At 37.9% G+C, this 22,623-nt stretch overlaps 1 protein-coding gene across 3 annotated transcripts in view; it reads right to left on the bottom strand.

Annotated features, from left to right (window-relative positions):
* SMAP2 (small ArfGAP2) overlaps window positions 1–22,623 on the bottom strand; it is a 48,250-nt gene that overhangs the window by 9,233 nt on the left and 16,394 nt on the right. For all 3 annotated transcript variants that reach the window (XM_012735775.3, XM_020280296.2, XM_075997018.1), the window contains 5 exons: window positions 8,049–8,182; window positions 6,258–6,343; window positions 5,202–5,280; window positions 1,186–1,272; window positions 56–137 (listed from right to left, as the gene is read on the bottom strand). In XM_012735775.3, coding sequence (XP_012591229.2) covers window positions 56–137; window positions 1,186–1,272; window positions 5,202–5,280; window positions 6,258–6,343; window positions 8,049–8,182 — 468 coding nt within the window. The remainder of the gene's footprint in view (window positions 1–55; window positions 138–1,185; window positions 1,273–5,201; window positions 5,281–6,257; window positions 6,344–8,048; window positions 8,183–22,623) is intronic.

Here is a 22,623-nt window from a genome sequence, read left to right as displayed (position 1 = left end):
CTGACAATTCATCAAAATTTGTAAGAACATGGGAGCTGAAAAGTCTAACTCTTACCAAGGCCCAACAAATCCATGACAGGTGCTGAGGATTTCGGGGAGCTTTTCCGAGGTAGCTGTGGATCTTCTTTTTTCTGTGGCTAAGGTGAAAATATGTTATAGAAAGAAATAAGCAAGTGTTTTTGAACTCTTTTCCCACTCTCCACTGTAAAGCCACAGGTATTCTTGTGGTATGGTGGCTGTTATTAAAAAAGAGTTACCAAAGAAACAAAACTCTGGAAGTGTCAGGTGAAAGAATCAAGTCAAGAGGTATGAGTGCATAAACCAAACCTGAAGTGAAAAACCAAGATATCATCTGTGCTTGTCTGGCTTTCTGAAGAGACAGAGCTTTCTGAAACCAAGACAGACACAGATCGGGGATACAACAGAAGCAACAGCTTTTGGTATCAAGAAAAGTCAAGAATAAAGGTAGGTATCTGATGGTACGAAGGCCAAGAGCCAACAAATCTGCCAGTGGTTAGAACACCTTTTACTTTAACACCAAAAGGGAGATTGGGTAATTAGGGTTACCTAATTCACTCTGCCAATATCACTAGTGGCTGTGTCCACAGATAATGTGATTCAGAATGATGATAAAAGATTCTTCCTTAAGCAAGAGTAACACAGTTCATTCTCCCAAGATTTCAAGTTTTTATATATTAGAGCGTCTACTACTATAGCCACAATATGTCCTATGGAAAAAGAAAGGTGTTTCCTTCAATATGACAAAGCAAGAATATAAGAAGGGATCATTCAAAATGGATTAGTATGGCCTGATTTCCAGACTGTTCTTAACTGAAATAAGAAAATGGGGTACACAAGGTCTAATGAGAAGGACTAATATGGAGGTAGCACCTGCTCAGAAGGTGTCAAACAGCCTTGGCCTCCTGGCTTGGAATGTGCCTCTTGCTTAGATGAGACAGATGCATTTCCCAAGCTCCCATCTGGCCCCAAAGAGAAGTGTTACAGAGCAGATTAGGCAGCAACAGGTAATGGGAGAGAAGCAGAAATGGCAGAAGGCAATCAAATCCAGATGTGCAACCCTTTAGCCCAAGGTGCAATGGTGCAATATGGTATCAACCCCCCCACCCTCCACACATATAAACATACCTGAGGCCATTCACAAAGTGCAAATATTTTCCCACTTACCATTTTCACTTTCTCAAAAACAACAGGCTCCATTTTTTTCTCTGGAACTGGTTCACTCCCTCTTTTCCACTTGTCATCTTTTTCTTTCTATAATAATTTAACAAAGAATACAGGCCCCATGGTGACTGATAATTCAATAAATTGTAATTCAGATGTCCAAAAAGGATACCCCAAATCCCTATCGATTCTGAGGCAGTAGTCTGACAAACTTGGGGATGGGGTATCTTGGTGTGGGACATGAAAATTGACCTCTTCCACATAAGTCTCAATGCTGTTTCCTCCTCCAAACACCTGCCCTCCTGGTCTGTCTAACCCATTCATGATGCTTGAAATTTGCAGTCTAGGTTATCTATAGAGGCTAGAAATTTTACCAGTTTGCTGATCATTTTTGCCCCAAATTTAACTTGCTCATGCTTTGAGACGTTTCCCCCTCATCTTGGTACACTACTGAATAGTTCACGTTTATCTTACTCAACTATGTCCTTTGTGATTTTATAAATTCAACCATAGGTCCCTTCAATATTGTATTGATTGATTTGTTGATCAAAGACAAAGTCTTGCTCCATTGCCCCAGCTAGAATGCAGTGTTGTTCCTGTAGCTCACTGCAACCTCAAACTCCTGGGCTCAAGTGATCCTCCTGCCTCAGCTTCCCCAGTAGCTGCACTACCACACCCAGCTGATTTTTCTATTTTGTAGAGACGGGGTCTTGCTCTTGCTCAAGCTGGTCTCAAACTCCTGAGCTCAAATGATCTTCCCGTCTTGGCCTCCCAGAGTGCTAGGATTACAGGTGTGAGCCACAGTGCCTGGCCTCAACTCCCTTTTTAAAAAATTAGAAAATAACCCTTAATTTCAAGTCTAAAGACCAGAAAAACAAAAATTAAGTTTTAACATCAAATAAACATTTAAATGTGAAACAGAACCACAAAGTAACCTTAAGAATACAGGCACATAAAAGAAAGTATAGCATACATATGAAAAAATGGTCCAGCCAGTGACCAACAATGCAATTTAAAATGCATTTTTAGGGGGAGAAATATCTTAATAATACCTCATGTTGTTAGGGATGAAGTGAAACTAGTACTCTTATACAGTGCTGAGATGACAATATAAAATGTGGTATAACTTTTAGAAGGTATATTGGCAAAAGTATGAAGAGACAAATATTGAAATCCTTTGACCTAGATAATACCATATCTTATAATGTATCTTAAGAAAATAATCCAAAATATGAAAAGGTTACATGTACTAATAAGTTTGTCCCAGCATTATTTATGCTAAAGAAAAACTTAAATAACAACCTTTATGCCAGAGGGCAAATGTTAAAAATAAACTGTGATTTAGCTACTCACTGAAAGATGCAACCAATAAAAATTATGAAAACCGGCCAGGCGCTGTGGCTCACGCCTGTAATCCTAGCTCTTGGGAGGCCGAGGTGGGCGGATTGCTCAAGGTCAGGAGTTCAAAACCAGCCTGAGCAAGAGCGAGACCCCGTCTCTACTATAAATAGAAAGAAATTAATTGGCCAACTGATATATATATAAAAAATTAGCCGGGCGTGGTGGCGCATGCCTGTAGTCCCAGCTACTCGGGAGGCTGAGGCAGAAGGATCACTCAAGCCCAGGAGATTGAGGTTGCTGTGAGCTAGGCTGACGCCACGGCACTCACTCTAGCCTGGACAACAAAGCGAGACTCTGTCTCAAAAAAAAAAAAAAAAATTATGAAAACCATATAAGTAACTTAGAAACATATAATACATTAAGTGGAATGAAAGCAGGAGACATTTTTTATAACTGTATTATAATTATGCCTCCAAAAAGTAACTATACAGAAAAAAAGAGGGAACATAACAAGATGATAATCACTAAAAATAGTGAGAATATGCATGGATTTTTCACTTTCATAAAATTTCTCTAAAATAATTTTATAATCACAACACATGCAGCTATAACTTTTTTATACATAGTGTAGCACTTTAACACTGAACACTTTATTTCTTGAAGTTAAAAATGTTTTATCTGTATATTAAAAAAATTCTTTAATTGACAAGCCCAGTTTCTTTTCATTTGATATTTAGATGTCTTCACTTAGCAAATATTAATCCTTGGCATTATAAATCATCACAAGAATATTTTTTAAAAATTTAAGCACATTAAATTAAAAACGCTTGAAATAGATTTTTGGTAAACAGGAGGTATTTCCTTCCTAAGTGAAAACCTCTAGTGATTAAAACAGTCTTGCTTTCATGGGTAAAGTACACTGGTAACATCATTATGAGCACCTGAGAGGAGAGATGCTGTTTATACAACAGTTGTGTATAAACAGCAACCCCCCCTCCTCCTTTACCTTCAGAATTAACCTCAGATACCCTTTTCTGACCTCATCTGATTTCATATCTTCAGGCACAATGAACAGAGCTAGGCAGACAGATCATAGTTTTCTATAAATAAAAAGAAATGTGTGTGCTTTGGTTCTAAACCCTTTTTGATGATGCCATCTAAGCCATAGCTGTACACTGGGTTAATTCTTTCTTGGAACAGTTATGATAACTGACAAGTTTTTTTTCTGGATGACTGTAAGAGTCCTTCATACTAAGTTGGGAAGGAATTATTTTTACCCAGCTACATGTATTATCTTGCAATTGCCAGTGTTGAAATTTGTCTACCAGTTAATGCCCCTTTAATACTGCTTCAAAACATCAAGCTGAAGATGATTCCAATTACCTTTTAAGTACTTGGAAGGGCTTAGAGCCCTGTGAAAACTCAGTGATTTCACTATTATATCATCTATTAAAATAAATAACTAGAATAGATGATAGATAGATAGGACCTGTGCTCGAACTGGAGTATCCCATACTCTCTGTGCTTCCGTGGCTACAGAAAAAGTCAATTATTCCTAAGAGAATTTACTATAGAATCTTTCAAAGGCTGTTTAAAGGTATAAATGCTCATATTTAATAGTTCTCTTTTAGTTGTCATTAGGCACATTTTCTTCTTCCAGAAATCATGATATATTTCCTCCTGTGTGTTGTACTAGTTTTCACACACTATTTCAGAGTCTAAACATGCCAAGGATGACATGTGTATGTGGTAACTGGTAGTCAATCTCCCTCTGAAACTCTTCTCAGGAACAAGAGTCCCCTTGGCAGTAAGTCTACTCCCATACTGGTTATCAGCAAATAATGCCAAAATCATATGTTGGTCAAACTGAAGAAAACTCTGGTGATTTAATTACACCTACTTTTTGTTGATTTGATTTGCAGAAAAAAAAATAAAGTATGTGTGTATATATAGCAATATATATAGAGCTATAGTACATGTATATGTACTATACATATACATATGTACTATACATATACATGTACACATACATATATACACATATTATTCTATTTGATCTAGTATACTCAACATGTCCATTTCAAGAAATAATTTTGAACTGGGAATCACTAACATCTTCTAAACAGAGATTAAGGCAAATAATTCACTGATGGTTTGCTCTGTCCCCCCAGTTTGTTCCATGATGATATCTCGTGGTCTTGACTTAAAAACTGGCTTTCTTTTATTTTTGCTTTTTTTTTTTTTTGAGACAGAGTCTCACTTTGTTGCCCAGGCTAGAGTGAGTGCCGTGGCATCAGCCTAGCTCACAGCAACCTCAAACTCCTGGCTCAAGCAATCCTTCTGCCTCAGCCTCCCAAGTAGCTGGGACTACAGGCATGCACCACCATGCCCGGCTAATTTTTTCTATATATACTAGTTGGCCAATTAATTTCTTTCTATTTATAGTAGAGACGGGGTCTCACTCTTGCTCAGGCTGGTTTCGAACTCCTGACCTCGAGCAATTCGCCCGCCTCGGCCTCCCAGAGAGCTAGGATTACAGGCATGAGCCACCGCGCCCGGCCTATTTTTGCATTTTTTAAATGATGGTTTTGGGAGTATTTTGGAAGCAAATTCTTCCCTGGCTTCATTAATAAGCAAATTACTTATTAAGAACAAAACTTGAAAGATTTAAAACCAACCCTAAAGGCATTGATGTCCAGACTTCGGTCCATATATTTCTTCTTCTCATATTTATCTCGAATAAATCCCTCAACAGCTCTGCAAAAAGCTTATTAAGGATGAATGAAACAAGTCACTCCAACAGTAAGAATATAAAAAGTCAATTTGTATCCCATGGAGCACTGTTCTCCTTCCCTCTCGCCTGGTTTCCCCACATGGCTCCTGTCTGCTCATATGCAGTTTCCCTAACCAAAACCTTGGAATGCCTCTTCCATGGTTACTGTGGGGACTCATTATTTCCTACGAGTACCCTTCAGAGTGATGACAGAGGCAAATGGGATTAACCTTCATATTAACATCAGAGGTTCCTGTGGCTGTTCTAGAATATAGGTAAAGCAGTCAATTATCAATTTTAAAGCACTTTAGTCAATAGGTCTCAAACAAAGGCACCTAAGCGCCCCTTAAAAATATAAACTCTTATGCCCCATTGTCAGAATCTAATCAGCAGGTCTTCTGCAGAGCCCTAAATCTGCACTTAACAGGTTTCACCTGTACCCACCCAAAAACAAACTCTAACATGATCTACAAACCACATTTTGAGAAGCACTGCCTTTGGGAAGTCTGTTGAACAGATGGAGAAAGCTAGTTATTGATAAAATGGTCAACAATAGTTAATTTTTTCACATGGGACATAAAAAGACAATAAAAATGAATGGTAGTTTTGGTGACTGCTAGAGTTCAACACAGCACAGTAAACTATTTTTTGTTTAATCAAACAACAGTTTCAGAGATCCAAAATAAACTAGTGGAGATATAACTTTATGGAAGAATTCACACTGAAATCACTGCAGCCTTAATTCCTGAGTGAACTTTCTCCATGACACTACACGACAATTCTGACATTAGCAAGTATACATGTTCTTTTTGCAAGTCTTGGTTGCAGGTCAGAGGGAAAGCAAGGACTTTGACTAATCCACCTAGAGATGACCCAGTTAGATCACAACTGTCAATCCTGTTTGACTCTCCCCAGATATCAAAATACCACTCAGCCTTCTAAGTTGCTCCAGAAAAGATACGGGTCTATCTGGGGTCGCCGAAAGGTCTCAGGAAGGTAGGCTTCATAAAGTCGGTTTGCCTTTCCATTCCCCATTTCTTGCATACACTGTGACCAAAGAGAATGTAGAAACATGGAATGTTAGATCAGGAACAAACTAAAAAACTTCTCATTCAATCCCACCATTGTACAACTGAAGAACCGAACCAACCTAGAGACTAGCAGAACCAAGATTTAAACTTTTGAATTCTGATTTCCAACCCATGATTTTCTCTACCCTCTAGGAATTCCCAATCATTTCCTCCCTCCAGCTGTCTTCCCCCCTACACTCTATGGGTTCTTTTATTGAAAGATTTATCTGCCAAGATATACTTAATGCAGTAATAATTCAGGATCTCATTTGAAAGGCCAAGACACGGCCAGGAATGGTGGCTCACGCCTAATCCTAGCACTCTGGGAGGCCAAGGTGGGAGGATCGCTCAAGCTCAGGAGTTCAAAATCAGCCTGAGCAAGAGTGAGACCCTATCTCTACTAAAAATAGAAAAAAATTAATTGGCCAACTAAAAATATATAGGAAAAATTAGCCAGGCATGGTGGCACATGCCTGTAATCCCAGCTACTCGGGAGGCTGAGGCAGGAGGATCGCCTGAGCCCAGTAGTTTGAGGTTGCTGTGAGGTAGGCTGATGCCACCGCACTCTAGCCCTGGCAACAGAGTAAGACTCTGTTTCAAAAAAAAAAAAAAAAAAAAAAAAAGTCCAAGACACATAGCTACCAATCAAAATGTCTACTTGATAATTAGTGTTATAACTCTAAGTTTATATTATTAATTAATCTATTCTAATTATCTATTAAAATAATGGATTAATATAAATGTGTGTTTCCCACTAGGCCTTTAAATGAATCCATTAACACTTGTGAGGGCTAAATCCCAAGAGCTTTTTAAATCTTCAAATGCCCAAATATCTCCATGGTATGTAAAGCACAACTGCAAAATGTAACTTGCCTTTTTAGACCTTTAACAAATCTATAAATGTAGTCTAAAGTAATTTCTAAAGCCATTTTTTGGTTAAGAATAACCTTTTATTTCCATCACCAACTTTAGCAACTGTTTTTTGGGGTGCTCCCTTTTATCCCCCCAAAAGAAAAAAACCTTAAAATTAAAGTGTTTCAAGGTAGGAAGAGAATAAAGAACAATGAAGCTACATCAAGGTGCAGACCGTAGGCCAGCCAGACGCTTAAGTATCTCACTTCAAGCTTACCAAGCTAACAGCAAGCAAGATTTATATTGGTATTTTAGCAATAAAATATTTCTATAATAAAGTTCATGATTTATTTCTATAAGTCTATGACATCTAAAATGTTAGATCTGCAAATGCCAAGGGTCTTAGAATATAAACCAATACTTTTCTTTTTTTGTTTGTTTGTTTGTTTGAGACAGAGTCTCACTCTGTTGCCCGGGCTAGAGTGCTGTGGCGTCAGCCTAGCTCACAGCAACCTCAAACTCCTAGGCTTAAGCCATCCTCCTGCCTCAGCCTCCCGCAATAGCTTTCTTAATACTTTCATGGACCCAGGGGGTCCCAGACGATAGACTATTTATGTCTTGAAGGAAGTAAAATATAGGTAGATTAACTTGTATCTTAAATAGAAAGATGAAACATTCCTTTATTAAGATGTGGGAATTTAACATAAGTGTTCAACAACTAAATTTTCCTTTATCTTCATCTTTGTGTCCAGTTTGAAAGAAAATCATCTGGAACTACTTTTACATGGGTACATGGGAGCAGCCGACTCACTCTGGAGCCATGTAAGTACCTGAATCTGTTCTTGAGTCCACTGGTCAAGGTTAACTGACTTTACCCTGGATATGTGCACCCCAAGATTCCTGTGGATTCCAGCACATCGAATGCAGATGAACACACCAATGTTCCAGGAGGCCCATCGTGGCCCTGTAAAGGTCAGGAACAGGGTAATAAAGTACAAACTATGACATTCGAGGCCTAAGCTGCAATATTTAGATTATCAGACAACATTTCTGCTAGAACATAAGTGAAAGAATTTTTACAACCACCACCTTTTTATTTTTATTGACTTTATTCATTCTTCCATGGATCAGGGTTTTTTTTAGTTTAAATTTTTTTAAACATACAGTACAGTGGTTTTTAGTATATTCACATAGTGTGAAATGACCACCACTAATTTCAAAACATTTTCATCACTCCAAAAGAAATCACAAACCCATTAGCAAGCACTACCCATTTCCTCCCAACCCCTCCCTCCCAGCTCCTGGCAACCACACAAATCTACTTTTCCTCTCTATGGATCTGCCAATTCTAGACATTTCAAATAAACAGAATTATATAATATGTAAGCATTTGTGCATGGTGCAGTTTTTTTTACAGTGTCTAATAATATGAATGTTGAAACCGAGATGTTATAATATTCTGTTACTTATGTTAAGAAAAATCCTAGGAGAGCAGTGCAAAGCCATTTCACGTTCTGTTTAGCCTAGCACCTTACATGAACAGTCCTCTCCCAAGAGACTTTGCGATGGTGGTAGGGCCTGGATTCAGTTTTCCTACCAGGAAAAAAGATACAGACATGGCATGCTGGCCCAAGGCTCAACCTGAAATTTAAAACTTTGTTTATCCTCCTCTCCCCTCCGGGCCTATAAAATATACATCCACATTAACTTAATAGGATCCTTTCTCCTTGGGCTGCTGATGTCCCTACTTTACCCAACTACAGAATTACCTAGTTTCAAGATTGCCAAATAATAAAGATGCTTATTGCAACAAAAAAGAAATATCAGATATGAATTTTAATAAAAAAATGTTACTTTGCTTACCCTAATAATCACTGTGGAAAATTATTACTCTTCTTCATAATTTTTATAATTTGAAGGAGGAAAGAAGTGACTTCCTTTTATATGATGCTTGCCAAAGACTTACTGAAAAATCAGAAATATTTCCTTCTCCATCACTGCACTAGGCAGAAATTTACCACATAAAATGAGCATAATATCAAAGTTTGAAAATGCAATAAAGAAGTGAAAAGACACTAACTGACTTTTTTTAAAAAATTAAAAAAAAAAAAATAGAGACAGGTTCTCTCTGTGTTGCCCAGGCTGGTCTCGAATTCCTGGGCTTAAGCTATCCCCCTGCCTTGGGCTCCCAAAGTGCTAGGATTACAGGTATGAGCCATTGTGCCCAGCCATGTTACTTGATTTTCTACAGAGAAAAATGAGGCCTGTGTTTGGAACAAGGAACACAAAACTTCAGTTCTGTAGGACACAATTATTTGTTTAGCTTGCAGGTTTTGACAGCAGGGTTTTTTAAAAATAATAATGAAACAAGGAATTGACAGCAGTTTTAATGAAAGAATGCTAGAATAATTTGGCAGAAAATTATTCTTAGAAATCAGAATCCATGATCATTATAAATAAGAATGTAATTTTTTGACAAAGATACCACTTACTATGGCAAATATAACTTTAGAAGGAGCAAATCCTCCTTCTCACCACCAGGTGGTGTTCCCTGCCTGAAATTTTATCCCCATGCCTTCCTACTGTTACCATCACAGGCTCAGATTTATCTTCTAAAGAGACCTCGAGTCCCTTCAGATTCCTAGATGGATTTACATAGTTGGTCTGCCATATAGCTAATAAACACACAAATGATTCACACACTTGTTCTGGATGGTAGGGTATTACAAAAACACAAAATGAAAAACCTAAACAGATGTGAATGAGGTTTCTTAGAATGCTGTACATCTATTTTAGGTTACAGTTTCCATAAAAGAACTCTGATAAGATCTAAGTTATATAAGATTTAAAATGGGACCAAAAGTTAATATTTCATGTATTTTTAGCATTTTTCCTTTGTTCTAGATTCTAGAATCTACAACTCGTAAGATAGTTAAGATGCGTATGTTTGCTAATAAAGTCAGAAGCCCAAAACATTCCTCAAAAGTTAGCTATGGCATCTTCTCTTAGGAAGGCAGTTAAAAGATATTATTTTTAATAAATAAGTTAACTGTGGAATGTTATGCTGTTTGTTCCCTGACCCTAAGGCCAAAGAAGGCAGTTCCCAATCACCCCATTGTCAACAACTATGGAATCTCTCCAGCTCCCACTCCAGAGTACTTAAAAAGTCTTTCTGCCTTCTGAAAAATGCAAGACTAAAACTTGGAGTAACTCTGGAGCCAGTGACAAGGCTCTTATATAGAAATACAGGCAACTATATTTTCATGAAAAACCAGAGGATAGCCTCTTCTATACTCTCCCAACAGTCCACACTGCCCCCCCAACACCTGACATTTCTTCTACAAACTTTCCCCAGTGAAACAGTGATAGTTCTATCCCAGACACTCAGTCTCTTTTAGTTTTGAGCCACTAGATTATTATTATTATTATATTCCATAAAAGATTCTGAAATTGAAGAGAAAATACAAGAGACAAAAGTTACTTATATGGCTGAAAATGTGGGGAAATGGTATAATTGTTAAAAATACAATCTTTGCAGCTAGAAAAGACTTAGGTTTAAATGCAGCTCCATCAATGATTACCTGTGTGACCTTAAGGGAGATACTTAAATTTACTAAAGCTCAGTTTCCTCAATCTATAAAATGTGTACAATAGCCACCTCACGGTGCCTAGAACATAGAGAGAAACAATAATAAATGAAAGCTACATATAAGAACATGGTATAGAATGAAGCTTCCAGAACCCATTTCCCATTCATCGTCATTACCTCATTCATATGTATAACCCAATACTTTACGCAACACCACATACTACTTCTTTTTAGAAAAGAATATGAATTCTGGTCCTCAAACATAAGAACCAAAACTAACTGAATATCAGGAAGAAGAAACTTACCCTAGACCCAATTTCAAAGTCTTCTAGAAAACATGAAATTTTAGGCAGCTTCCTTTATCTCTCTCAAAATACTTATGGAAATGCAGTATCTAAACTCCCACCTGTTTCCCTTCTCTGCCACACACCCCCATCCTGCCCTTGTGAACACACATGCCTCTGCTACACACACAAAGGAAGAAGGCCCAAAGCTGTCAACATGAGTGGTGGGTGCTTGGATTTCACAGTACCTAGTATTTCTGCTACAGGGCCAGCCTACATAAATCTGGTATACTTGCAAAGATAAACCAATTGTCTCACTTACAATGACTTCTAGTTCCATCCATGTTGCTGCAAATGACTGCGAGAGTTAAAAAAGTGGATCTCATGAAGATAGAGAGTAGACTGGTGGTTACCAGAGGGAGGGTAGTTGGTGGAATGAAGTTGATTAATGGGTACAAAAACACAGTAAGATACAAGGAGTAAGACCTAGTGTTCAATAAATCAATAAGGTGACCATAGTAGATCTATTGTATATTTCAAAAGAGATACTTAAACTTCCTAAGCCTCAGTTTCCTCATCTTGCTAGAAGAGAATAATTCAAATGTTCCTGGCATACAGAAAAGATACATGTTTAAGGTGAGGGATATTCCTACTATTCTGATTTGATCATTACACATTATATGAATGTATCAAAATATCACATGTACCCCAAAAGTATATACATTATGTAACAATAAAAAAGATAAATCAGGCCGGGCGCTGTGGCTCACGCCTGTAATCCTAGATCTTGGGAGGCCGAGGCGGGCGGATTGCTCAAGGTCAGGAGTTCAAAACCAGCCTGAGCGAGACCCCGTCTCTACTATAAATAGAAAGAAATTAATTGGCCAACTGATATATATATAAAAAATTAGCCGGGCATGGTGGCGCATGTCTGTAGTCCCAGCTACCCGGGAGGCTGAGGCAGAAGGATCACTGGAGCCCAGGAGTTTGAGGTTGCTGTGAGCTAGGCTGACGCCACGGCACTCACTCTAGCCTGGGCAACAAAGTGAGACTCTGTCTCAAAAAAAAAAAAAAAAAAAAAAAAAGATAAATCAATTGTTCAATACACACTGGTCATGGCAACCAAGAAGAAAATATAAAAGATATTATTTTGAAAGTGAAAATAAAATGAAACACTGAGAGTCAATAATCTGAACAATTTTGAAAGCAAAGAAGATAAACAAGTGATATAAACTGGTAAGGATTTGCACAACACAAGAACAGGGTCACAGCTAAGTGAACATATTCAACAGGAACCTAAGAGCAGGCTCAGGCAGCATTAAGCAATATTAAAATTAACATATAATCACTCTGCAATAAGGAATCAGAAAAAATGAAGAAAGTACATGGATTTGGTTGATCAGTCAAGAAATCAACTGTAGTTAAGTACCAGCACAGTATCGGGGAAACCTGGGCTTACACTGGCCTGTTGCATGTGTTTTGACAAGTCTCCCAAGGGCTTATGTCTCCATTTGTTAAATGGAAAAACAAATAAGTAATATCCAATTTATACTCAACTTCTGGACAGCCTCTACATGCTGCCCAGTTGCAAATTGTCCTTGCTGCTGAAACGTCCCCCACCACCAGAAGTGCCAGGATTGGAACAGTTCTGGGGTTGAGAACTCAGAAGAGAGGAGAACTGGAGCGATAGAGGGTTTCAAGCTATTATTATAATAATTACAGCTTGCTGATTTCTAACCTGTGGTGTTCCAGACAAATAAATATTGAGGAAAATCACATTGATAAATTAATGGCTACTCATATTTAGACTTGCTGGCAGTATGGAGTTGTTGAAAAGTGCAACACACAGGGAGAGAAAATCTCTTCCATTTTCCACCCAAGGTCTGTTGAATATACCTTGGAAACTTTTCCAGAATCTATCCGTTTCTACCTAGACCTTCTCATCTCTCATCTATAGGCATTCATTCTCTCACAGTACTTATTGAGAACCTATGTGCCAAGCACTCTGCCTAAGTACTGGGGATACAAAGGCAGAGACAATGAAGATGAGATTCCTTGACTCAAACAGCTCGCAGACTTAACTAGTTGGTCTCCAGACTTCCACCAGAATAACCTTTCTAAAACAACAAATCTGCACAGATCAGACCTCGAAATATAAACCTTCCATGTAGTCTCATACAGAGGAAAAAATGTAAATTGGTGTGAATTTTCTGAATAGCATATTCCAAGCTGAGCTCTCAGTCTCGTGCCACAGAATCTGCTGTTTCTCTACTGTTCATTTTAGCCAACTACACCTCCATCCATTCGTCTGCGTCAGTCAGAAATTTATGCATCATCTTTGAAATTTCTCTCTCCTTCAACCCCCACATCACCAAGACCAAATAATTAGTATCTGTCAATCAGTACCTCTTTTCTCCATTTATATCACAATTTCTCTAACCTAGAGTCACCAAAATCTTTTGGACCAGTGCAGTAACCTGCTAATGTCTCTCTGTACATTCTCATTTTCCCATCTCTTTTCCCCAAGCCCAAACCAAAACCATTCCCCACAAAACAACCAATGTGAGCTCTTAAAGCAGCAAAAGTCACCTTGTCATTCTACTGCTTAAAACTCTTCTATGGAAAGCTCCCTTCTATTACTGTTGTATTAAAGAACAAAATTCTTAACATGGTCTCCAAGGCCTCAAATGTCCAGCCCATGCTGACTTCCCCAGCTTACCAATTCCTACACCAGCCTTCTTTTATTTCCTCAAGGCACCAACATGTTCCTTCCTTTGGTCTTTTGGCCTTTGTACGCGCTGTTCCTACTACTTAAAAAGCTCTTTCCCCAACCGCCATCTGCCACTTGTAGCCTAGCCAACTCCTATACATCACGAGCTGAAATGTTTCTTCCTCAAAGAAGTCTTTCCTTGGTCCCCCAATCTAATCCAGACTGTAATCTCTCTTCTACCCTTTCTTTTGGTTTTTACATTTTATTATAGAAAAGCAGAATATAATTAACCACCAACTTCAGCAATTATCAACTCCTAGCCAATTTTGTTTCAGCTATACTCCCACCCACCATCCCTCACCCCAACCTTGGATTATTTTGGGCAAATCCAAAATATCATACCATTTCATCTGTATATATAATTCAGCATATAGCTCTAAAAGATAAGGACTTTTTAAAGGTTATAAACCTTAATTCACCCTTTACTTTTTCTTTCTAACTCATACCACATTTTGTTATTATATGTTTATTTATGTGATTGTTTAACATTTCTTTCCCAATAAACTGTAAGTGCCAGAAGAACTGACATGAGATCCATGACATTCACTATCACATTCTCAGGGCATAGCACAGTTCCTTACACAAAGTAGGGAGGCAAAATGTGTTTAAAAATTAATTAAAACTAGGTATTCTGGGTACAATAGCATGTGCCTCTAGTCCCAGCTATTCAGAAGGCTGAGGTGGGACCAGGAGTTTGAGGCCAACCTGGGCAACATAGTGAGACCCCAATTAAAAAAAAAGAAAAACCGGCCGGGCGCGGTGGCTCACGCCTGTAATCCTAGCCCTCTGGGAGGCCGAGGCGGGTGGATTGCTCAAGGTCAGGAGTTTGAAACCAGCCTGAGTGAGACCCCGTCTCTACTAAAAATAGAAAGAAATTAATTGACCAACTAAAAGTATATATACAAAAAATTAGCCGGGCATGGTGGTGCATGCCTGTAGTCCCAGCTACTCGGGAGGCTGAGGCAGGAGGATCGCTTGAACCCAGGAGTTTGAGGTTGCTGTGAGCTAGGCTGACGCCACGGCACTCACTCTAGCCTGGGAAACAAAAGTGAGACTCTGTCTCAAAAAAAAAAAAAAAAAAAACAAAACCTAAGTAAATCCTTTGACCCCTACATGTAAGAATTCATAAGGGAAACATCAGATCTAGTACATAAAGAAATAAGTTTAAAATGTTCATTATAACTTCTTTATGAAAATTAGAAACATCAAAAGATTATACAAAGTAATTATATCACCATAAAATGGGGGAAAATATAGCTCTCTATTTGTTATAGAAATATCTCTATGATATACTAATTTTTAAAATCCAGTATTAAAACAGCATACATGAAATAATTCCATTTTTGTTTTAAAATGTGACTATATGTATTCACAGAAAAAAGTCAAAAAGAATATATGTAAAATATTAAAAGCTGTTATCTCTAAATAATGGGGTTGTGAAATATCTATTTTCTACTCTGTATTTTTATATACTCTCTGACTTGTTTCCAATGAGCTTATATTAATTTTGTAATGGGAAAAAAACCATACAGATATCTCAAAAGCAAAACAATACAACCATTTGTGTCTCCTTCCTGGCTGCAAGATAAGTTGAAACTGCTCAACATGACATATAAAGCCTGATAAGAGCCTGTGCTTTACACATGCTGAGCAAGTTATCACTTTCGTATATGCCCTACACTCATGCCTCTGCCCACACCATTTGTTCTACTTAGAATGGCTTTCTTCCCCATTCCCAGCTTGACAAAATTCAAAATCCACTCCAACATGACCTTTCTGTGAGGCCTTCAATGGAATAAATCTTGACCTTCTCTGTGGTTAATAGTCCACTGTATGCTCTGCTCTACTACTTAATGTGTTAGAGTTAGTTACTTATAGGTCTCTCCTGCCCTAAATAGTCTATGACATCTAGAAGGTAAGGACCATGTCCTCTCATCATTTATCCCAAACACTTAGTACAACGTTAGCAGATAGAAGATGATACACAATAAATATTTGTTAAATGAATTCATCGATAAGGAACATAGAAGTATATAATTTTTCCTCTTTTGCAAAATGAAGGGAGAAATTTTCAAACACATTAAAAACTAAGCTATTTCACAGAAAAGGGATCAGGTTACTTCGGTGAGGTTTCAAAGGCAGAATTGGCACCAATGAGTCAAAGTTGATTTTAGCACACTGTGGGGAAGAAATTTCTGACAATTAAGGCTGTGTGAAAACAAATGCAGCATGTCCTGAAATAATAAAATGCAGTGTTCAAGCAGAGGGCCAGCAATCAACTCTCAGGGATGACAGAGGAATGATCCCCACGTGGTGAGCTGGGTGAACAACGAGCCCTAAGACTTTTCCTACTGCTACAGTTCTAGTAGATGATTTGTAGGTAATTTTCAGGTCCCTTCTGGGTTAATATTCAATGGTTCTGAGAACGTAAAATGAAATAATAAATTTATGAAGATGTTAGGTCTTAATGAACCTAAAAAACTGAACAAAATTCAGTTCATGGAGCCTGGGATAGGCAATGAAAACTGGTTTAAATGCGATAAACACATAAGGAAAAACCTAAATCAACAACTCTGATTTTAAAGTAGAAGTTAATTCTCTTTAACTGTCATTCATTGACTCTGACAAAAAATGTGGAAGTCAAAGTAAAAAACCAGCAGTATTGGTTTTATGAACAAATCTAATGCCAGTTACCTCAGTTCCACTCTTTATATTCCTCTGTTCTCTGATTCACTACTAAGAAGAATAATATACAGAAATACCAGTATGATCCTGGAAAAATTAAGTAGGGCTGTTGAGGGGTATGTTTACCAGATTTTTTTTTTCTGAGACAGAGTCTTGTGCTCTGTTGCCTTGGCTGGAATGCATTAGCAGGATCTTAGCTCACTGCAATCTCAAACTCCTGGTTCAAGCAATCCTTTAGCCTCAGCTTCTCAAGTAGCTAGGACCAACGACAGGTGTACACTACTATGCCTGGCTAATTTTTTAAAAAAATTTTTGTAGAGGTGGAGTCTTGATGTTGCCCAGGCTGGTCTCAAACTCCTGGCCTCAAATGATTCTCCTGCCCCAACCTCCCAAAGTGCAGGGATTACAGGCGTAAGCCATCGTGCCCCACTGCACCAGGCTACCATCCTATTATCATCTATACAAAAGAGAATTCATCTACTTCCCTATTTCAAAATAACTTCTGTAACTACAAACATTTTAAGGAACCATGAGACCAAAATAAAGGCTTACTCAATCAACCTCTGCTTTCAGAATACTCGCTTTGCAAGAGAGGTCCCTTTCCATCCGGACCATCTTGCAAGAATGTTGTTTTCATTTGTCAAAAAGAGACACTGTGCACATTCGTACACATGAAAAAAGAGCAAAAGTTAAGCTTTTTAAATGGTTGAGACAAAACAAATTAAAACATTTCTGAGATTGATTAAAGAATAAAGGTAAATACTATACCAAGGAATTTAAAATTAGAAAATCAGAGGTGAAAAGAACCTTAGATTGGGTCCAATCTCTCAATGAATGCAGGAAATCCTTCTATGGGTGACCACTTGGCTCATCCATTGCTAAGTCAATTATGTACCATTTCAAAAGGTAATCTATTCTACTGTTAGATGGTACTGATTATTAGAGAGGCCTTCCTTAGACTGGGTCCTAACTAATCTGTCTTCTCACTACTTTGATTTCCTGGTGCTGCTTTTTACTCCTCCAATATTTATATATAATACGAAAGTATGCAAGGTAAGGATGGAGGTTTGGTGATATTAGCAGACGAGAGCAGCTACTCATATACTCAACCAACCAAAATATAAGCCAGCTGAGCCAACTTAATCCCGGAGATCAATGATAGAGCAGATGTAGCAATTAGATTGCTATATCAGTGGAGATGAAGCAAAACAATATTATCTTCCTAGCAGGTATCCAGAAAAAGAAGGTTAGTGTAGTACAGTACTGCCGAATCCTCACTGATGAAATAATTAGTCCAAGGGTGGGAACCTTTTCATGTTGGAAGGCCACATTAATTTAGCTGTAATCAAATAAGGCGACATTCAAGAAATTTCAATTAGATATATTAAAAATGTACATTGTTTTGTAAAACTCCAACTACTATGTACTTAATAATTTCAAAAAATGAAAACTATTTGTTAATTTTAAAGTTAACTAACATTTTACTGACTTTGTTGTGTCTGCTTTTTGTTGGAAAGCATTTGAATGTTTGGTTGCAGCATGGAGATCTATAGTTTCAGATGATCCCCTAGATGGATTATCAGTCATTTGTGACCTTAAGGGCATATTGATTTGGGTTGGGTAGCAGAACGTAAATTCGCAGCAATAAGTGGTAGAAAAGCAAGAAAGCATTTTTCAGGCATGTTGCCAAAAGCATGAGTATTCTACTGCATTTTTCAATATTTAAATTGGATATTTCTTAACAAAAAACAATAACTTTAAAATATCATCTACTGAGCACAATCAATCCCATCTGTAGTTCTTCAGGTGCCTTGGTGATATCAACTAGGTGAGGCTGAAATGCTAATTTGAGTGTGATGACATGATTCTCAAAGTCAGTGAAACTTTCACTGTATTCTCCAAATTAATAGTTCTATAACAGTGCATATTCTTCAAGTGGTTTGCATATATCACTCTGCTCATCAATGACCTTTGCTAACTGGGGAAAATATTCATCTGAAATTTCCTTTTGAAGAAGAGTTTTGAAAAAAGATAGCTTTATTAAAAATGCTTGGATTTTTTGCCATTAATAATAAACAGACTTAGTTTTACCTTGCAAAGAAATATTCAAATCATTTTGATTTGACATGATATCACACAGAAATGCTGCATTCCTATAGAAATCTTCTTTCAATAATTCACATTGCTGATTCTGTTCTTCATAAAATTTAACTATCTGTTCTCACAGATATAAAATGTTGACTAACACCTGTCCCTGCCATAGCCAACTCATGTTAGAATGATACAGCAAATCCACACGGAATACCTCATGGTTCAACTTTAGCATGTTACAAAACTGAAGATGCTGTGTTGCATTTGCATGAATATAGCTAACAACACTTATAACTTGTTGCAAAGTGTCACTTAAAATAGCTTTAGCACAGAGATTTTGCTGATGCAAGATACAATGAAAAAAAATGAGAGCATATGGATCTGTTAATACTTTTTTATCTGTGCAACAAACCCCTCATGTTTTCCTGTCATGTTTTCCATCTGTACATACACTCACTAAACTTACCAAATTCAGTCCAACTTCATGACATTTATCTTGAAACCTGTTGAAGATATCTATTCCCCATGTTCTGTTCACAGGAGTGTCCAAAGCTAAAAGCTCTTTGTAGCAAAGATAATCTTCTTTTATGACCCAAATGAAGTATAAAACCTGCACCAAGTCAGTAGTAGTATCTGTTGATTCATCCAGAGCAACTGAATAATATATATATATATATATATATATTTCCTTTTGAAATATTGCATGAAGTTGTTCTGTTAAGTTGAAGGCTAATTCATGCTGCCAATCAGATATAGTTCTCCTTGAAAGAGGCAGTTGTTTGTACTTTGAAACGTTATTGGTGTCTAAGCATGCTACAACTTTGACAATGCATTCTTTCACAATTTCTACATCACTGAATGGCTTCCCTTCTTTCCCTGAGTATATAAGCTACTTTATAAGTTGATTCAGTGGTATTATTTCCAGGCCTTATTGCTGCTTGAAATAACTATCTTTGCTTTTAATCTTTTAATTTCTGCAATACAGCCTTTCATGCCTCTTCCTCTAATTTAAAATATTTGTGGTCCTTATGAGTGTTGTAATGCTAATGAGCACTGAATTTCTTTAATGTTGATACTGCAGTATCACAAAGCAAGCAAATCATCTTATCTTTAGCAGAAACAAGATAATATTGCAATTCCCAATCCTCATTTAAAAATCTGTTTTCTTTCTTCAGTGTTTTCTTGGTATTCTTTGACATGATGGGATGTTAAGCAGACAGAATTAAAAAATACTGTCCAGCTGTGCAACCATTCACAAATTCCACTTCAAACAGAAACACAGTGCACCGCTGTCAAAAGCTGATAACAGACTGGCATACTCGACCCCCATAAACTCTCACCAACCAGCCTTGTGCAGCAGTGGCGCCAGTCAGGCGGGAGAAGTCAGAACTAAATCATAAGCACAGCAGCAGCCTTTTAATTTAGCCTTTATGGCTTACTAATGTTCTAATTGTGCCAGTCAATCTGGGAGGATTAATTCGTTGAAACTTGTTTTATTCTTTGGTAATTTAAATATGTTCTTTTAAAAAATAAAGTAAAAATACAAACAATGAACCAAAATGTATTAATAGAAACAGAAGGATTTGTTTTGTAAAATTTGGATTCAGTCAAAAGACTGCACTTAAGGACCTAGGAGGCTACATGTGGCCTTAAGGCCGTGGGTTCCCCACCCCTGGATTAGCTGATCTACATCTAAACCTATTTCAGCAGTTAACTTAAAATGGCTTTTCTCAAAAAACAGTACACCCTGTAACACTAGGAATCAACAGGAGAGCAGAACGAGGTCTGGTAGAAGAAAGGAAGGAGACATTCTTCATCTTTCTCATTTTACTTAACTGGCCCCTGCTATCTACAGAGCTAAAGATATGGATTCTCTAAGCAGTGGTGCTAATTAGCTGAGTGACTATAGGCACATCAATTCACTTCTCTGAGACCCAATTTCCTTAACTATTAATAGGTTAGATTATCTCTAAAATCTACCTTGTCTAAAAGATAGTAACTGTACCTCTAAAGTTCATTAAACAACTCCAAAATGATTGAAGGGAGGGCAATTAACTTTCAGTAAATTTAGCTCCACATCAATCTTATTTCCCTGGTTTATTATTAGTAGGTAGGAATTTACTGTGGTTTGGCTGTGACTCTTCCTTTCTGTCTTCCATGATCTGGGCCTTTCTAGAGTCAATTATTATTACTCCTCACTTCTATATACCAACAATGACACCACTTTCCCTCAAAACTGTGTATAGATGCCAGCTGTCATGTTCCTGCCACACACAGAAAGTTGAGAGTGAATCCTACCCACAGAGACCCAGAAGACAGGCGATAGGATACAGATGGCCTTCTGACTGCCACAGAAATCTATGTAAACATATATCGAAACATCACATTGTATACTATAAATTTTCATTTGCCAATAATACCTTAATAAAAAAAGTTTTAATGTCTTTCCAGCTGGTCCTGAAGCAGTCATGCAGTGCTCTTGGTGGTGCTACCTGATAGGCTGAAACAAGACATAACTCTTTTGGGGTTTCCCTGGGAGATTCCGGTAAGGGCCGCAATGATTGTTTTTATAGTAAAGAGCCAATATATTTTAAGGAGGGAAAAAGAGCTAGTCAAAAGATTTTCTGCTGGCCGGGCGCGGTGGCTCACGCCTGTAATCCTAGCACTCTGGGAGGCCGAGGCGGGCGGATTGCTCAAGATCAGGAGTTCAAAACCAGCCTGAGTGAGACCCCGTCTCTACCATAAAAATAGAAAGAAATTAATTGGCCAACTAATATATATAATATAAAAATCAGCCGGGCATGGTGGCTGGTGCCTGTAGTCCCAGCTACTCGGGAGGCTGAGGCAGGAGGATCGCTTGAGCCCAGGAGTTTGAGGTTGCTGTGAGCTAGGCTGACACCACGGCACTCACTCTAGCCTGGGCAAGAAAGCAAGACTCTGTCTCAAAAAAAAAAAAAAAAGAAAAAAAAAAAAAAGATTTTCTGCTGATGTTGAAGAATCTCATAAAGTCAGTGAGACTGACTGATTATACAAACCAATGAAGCCCTCCAGTTGCTTCCAGTGGAGACCAGCCCTCTGATGTTATAAACACTGAGTGTGGCAAAACTTAATAAAAATCTGAACAGGCCCACCTTTTCATTTGAGGACACAGTAGACGTTCTTGAAAAAGAACAAAGGCAAGCCCTCTAAACTTTCATTTCATGGAGTGAAATGATGATGGCTCACCTTCAAGGACATACATAGTCATTTGAAGATGCATCAAAATCCTTCCAATCTCATGTGATTGGCACCCAAAACACTCTAAAAGCACCTCAGAAGAATGGAGAACAACTTCTGAGGGAAATAATGGATGGTGTAGTTGAAACACTCATCTTCAGAAAAGCCTAGAATTGCGTTCCCAATAAACCTCTGGATCCTGATACAAACAAAGATTGCTGGAACCCAAACAACAAAAAAAATGTTTGATAAAGCAAATACATGAAGGAACTAGGTTGTAAATGATAAAGAAATCCAGCTAAAAATCTATGCCTGAAACTAAGCTGGAGATGATGAATTTGCTTGCTCTCTTTAGAGCCAATTACATGGATAATGGCAACTTGGAAGTGGAAAAAGGGTGACTCAGAAAATGAAGGCCACCTAGACTATCTACCCCAGAAGTCAACTGAAAGAAACTCATTGATGCTGTTAACTTAAATGTTCCCTGAAAAAGACTTGAAGATCTGCCATGTTTCCCCAAAAATAAGACCTACCCATAAAATAAGCCCTAGCAGGATTTCTAAGCATTTGCACATTATAAGCCCTACTCCAAAAATAAGACCTAGTGATGGGTGTGGCTATGCAGCCTATCCGCACAACCCATGCTTTTCGCCATGGAGCGGTAAAGAAGACGAGCAGCCCTTCTCATCTGCCCCATGGTGACGGCTACTATCCCAGAGGTGGCGGGAAAGGTTCGGGCAGCCCCACCAACAAGGTCAGCTCCCCCTGTC

This window comes from Microcebus murinus, chromosome 2, assembly GCF_040939455.1.
Source record: "Microcebus murinus isolate Inina chromosome 2, M.murinus_Inina_mat1.0, whole genome shotgun sequence".
Lineage (NCBI taxonomy): Eukaryota > Metazoa > Chordata > Mammalia > Primates > Cheirogaleidae > Microcebus > Microcebus murinus.
The sequence above is the reverse complement of the archived record's forward strand: the minus strand, read 5'-3'. Positions and strand labels throughout refer to the sequence as shown.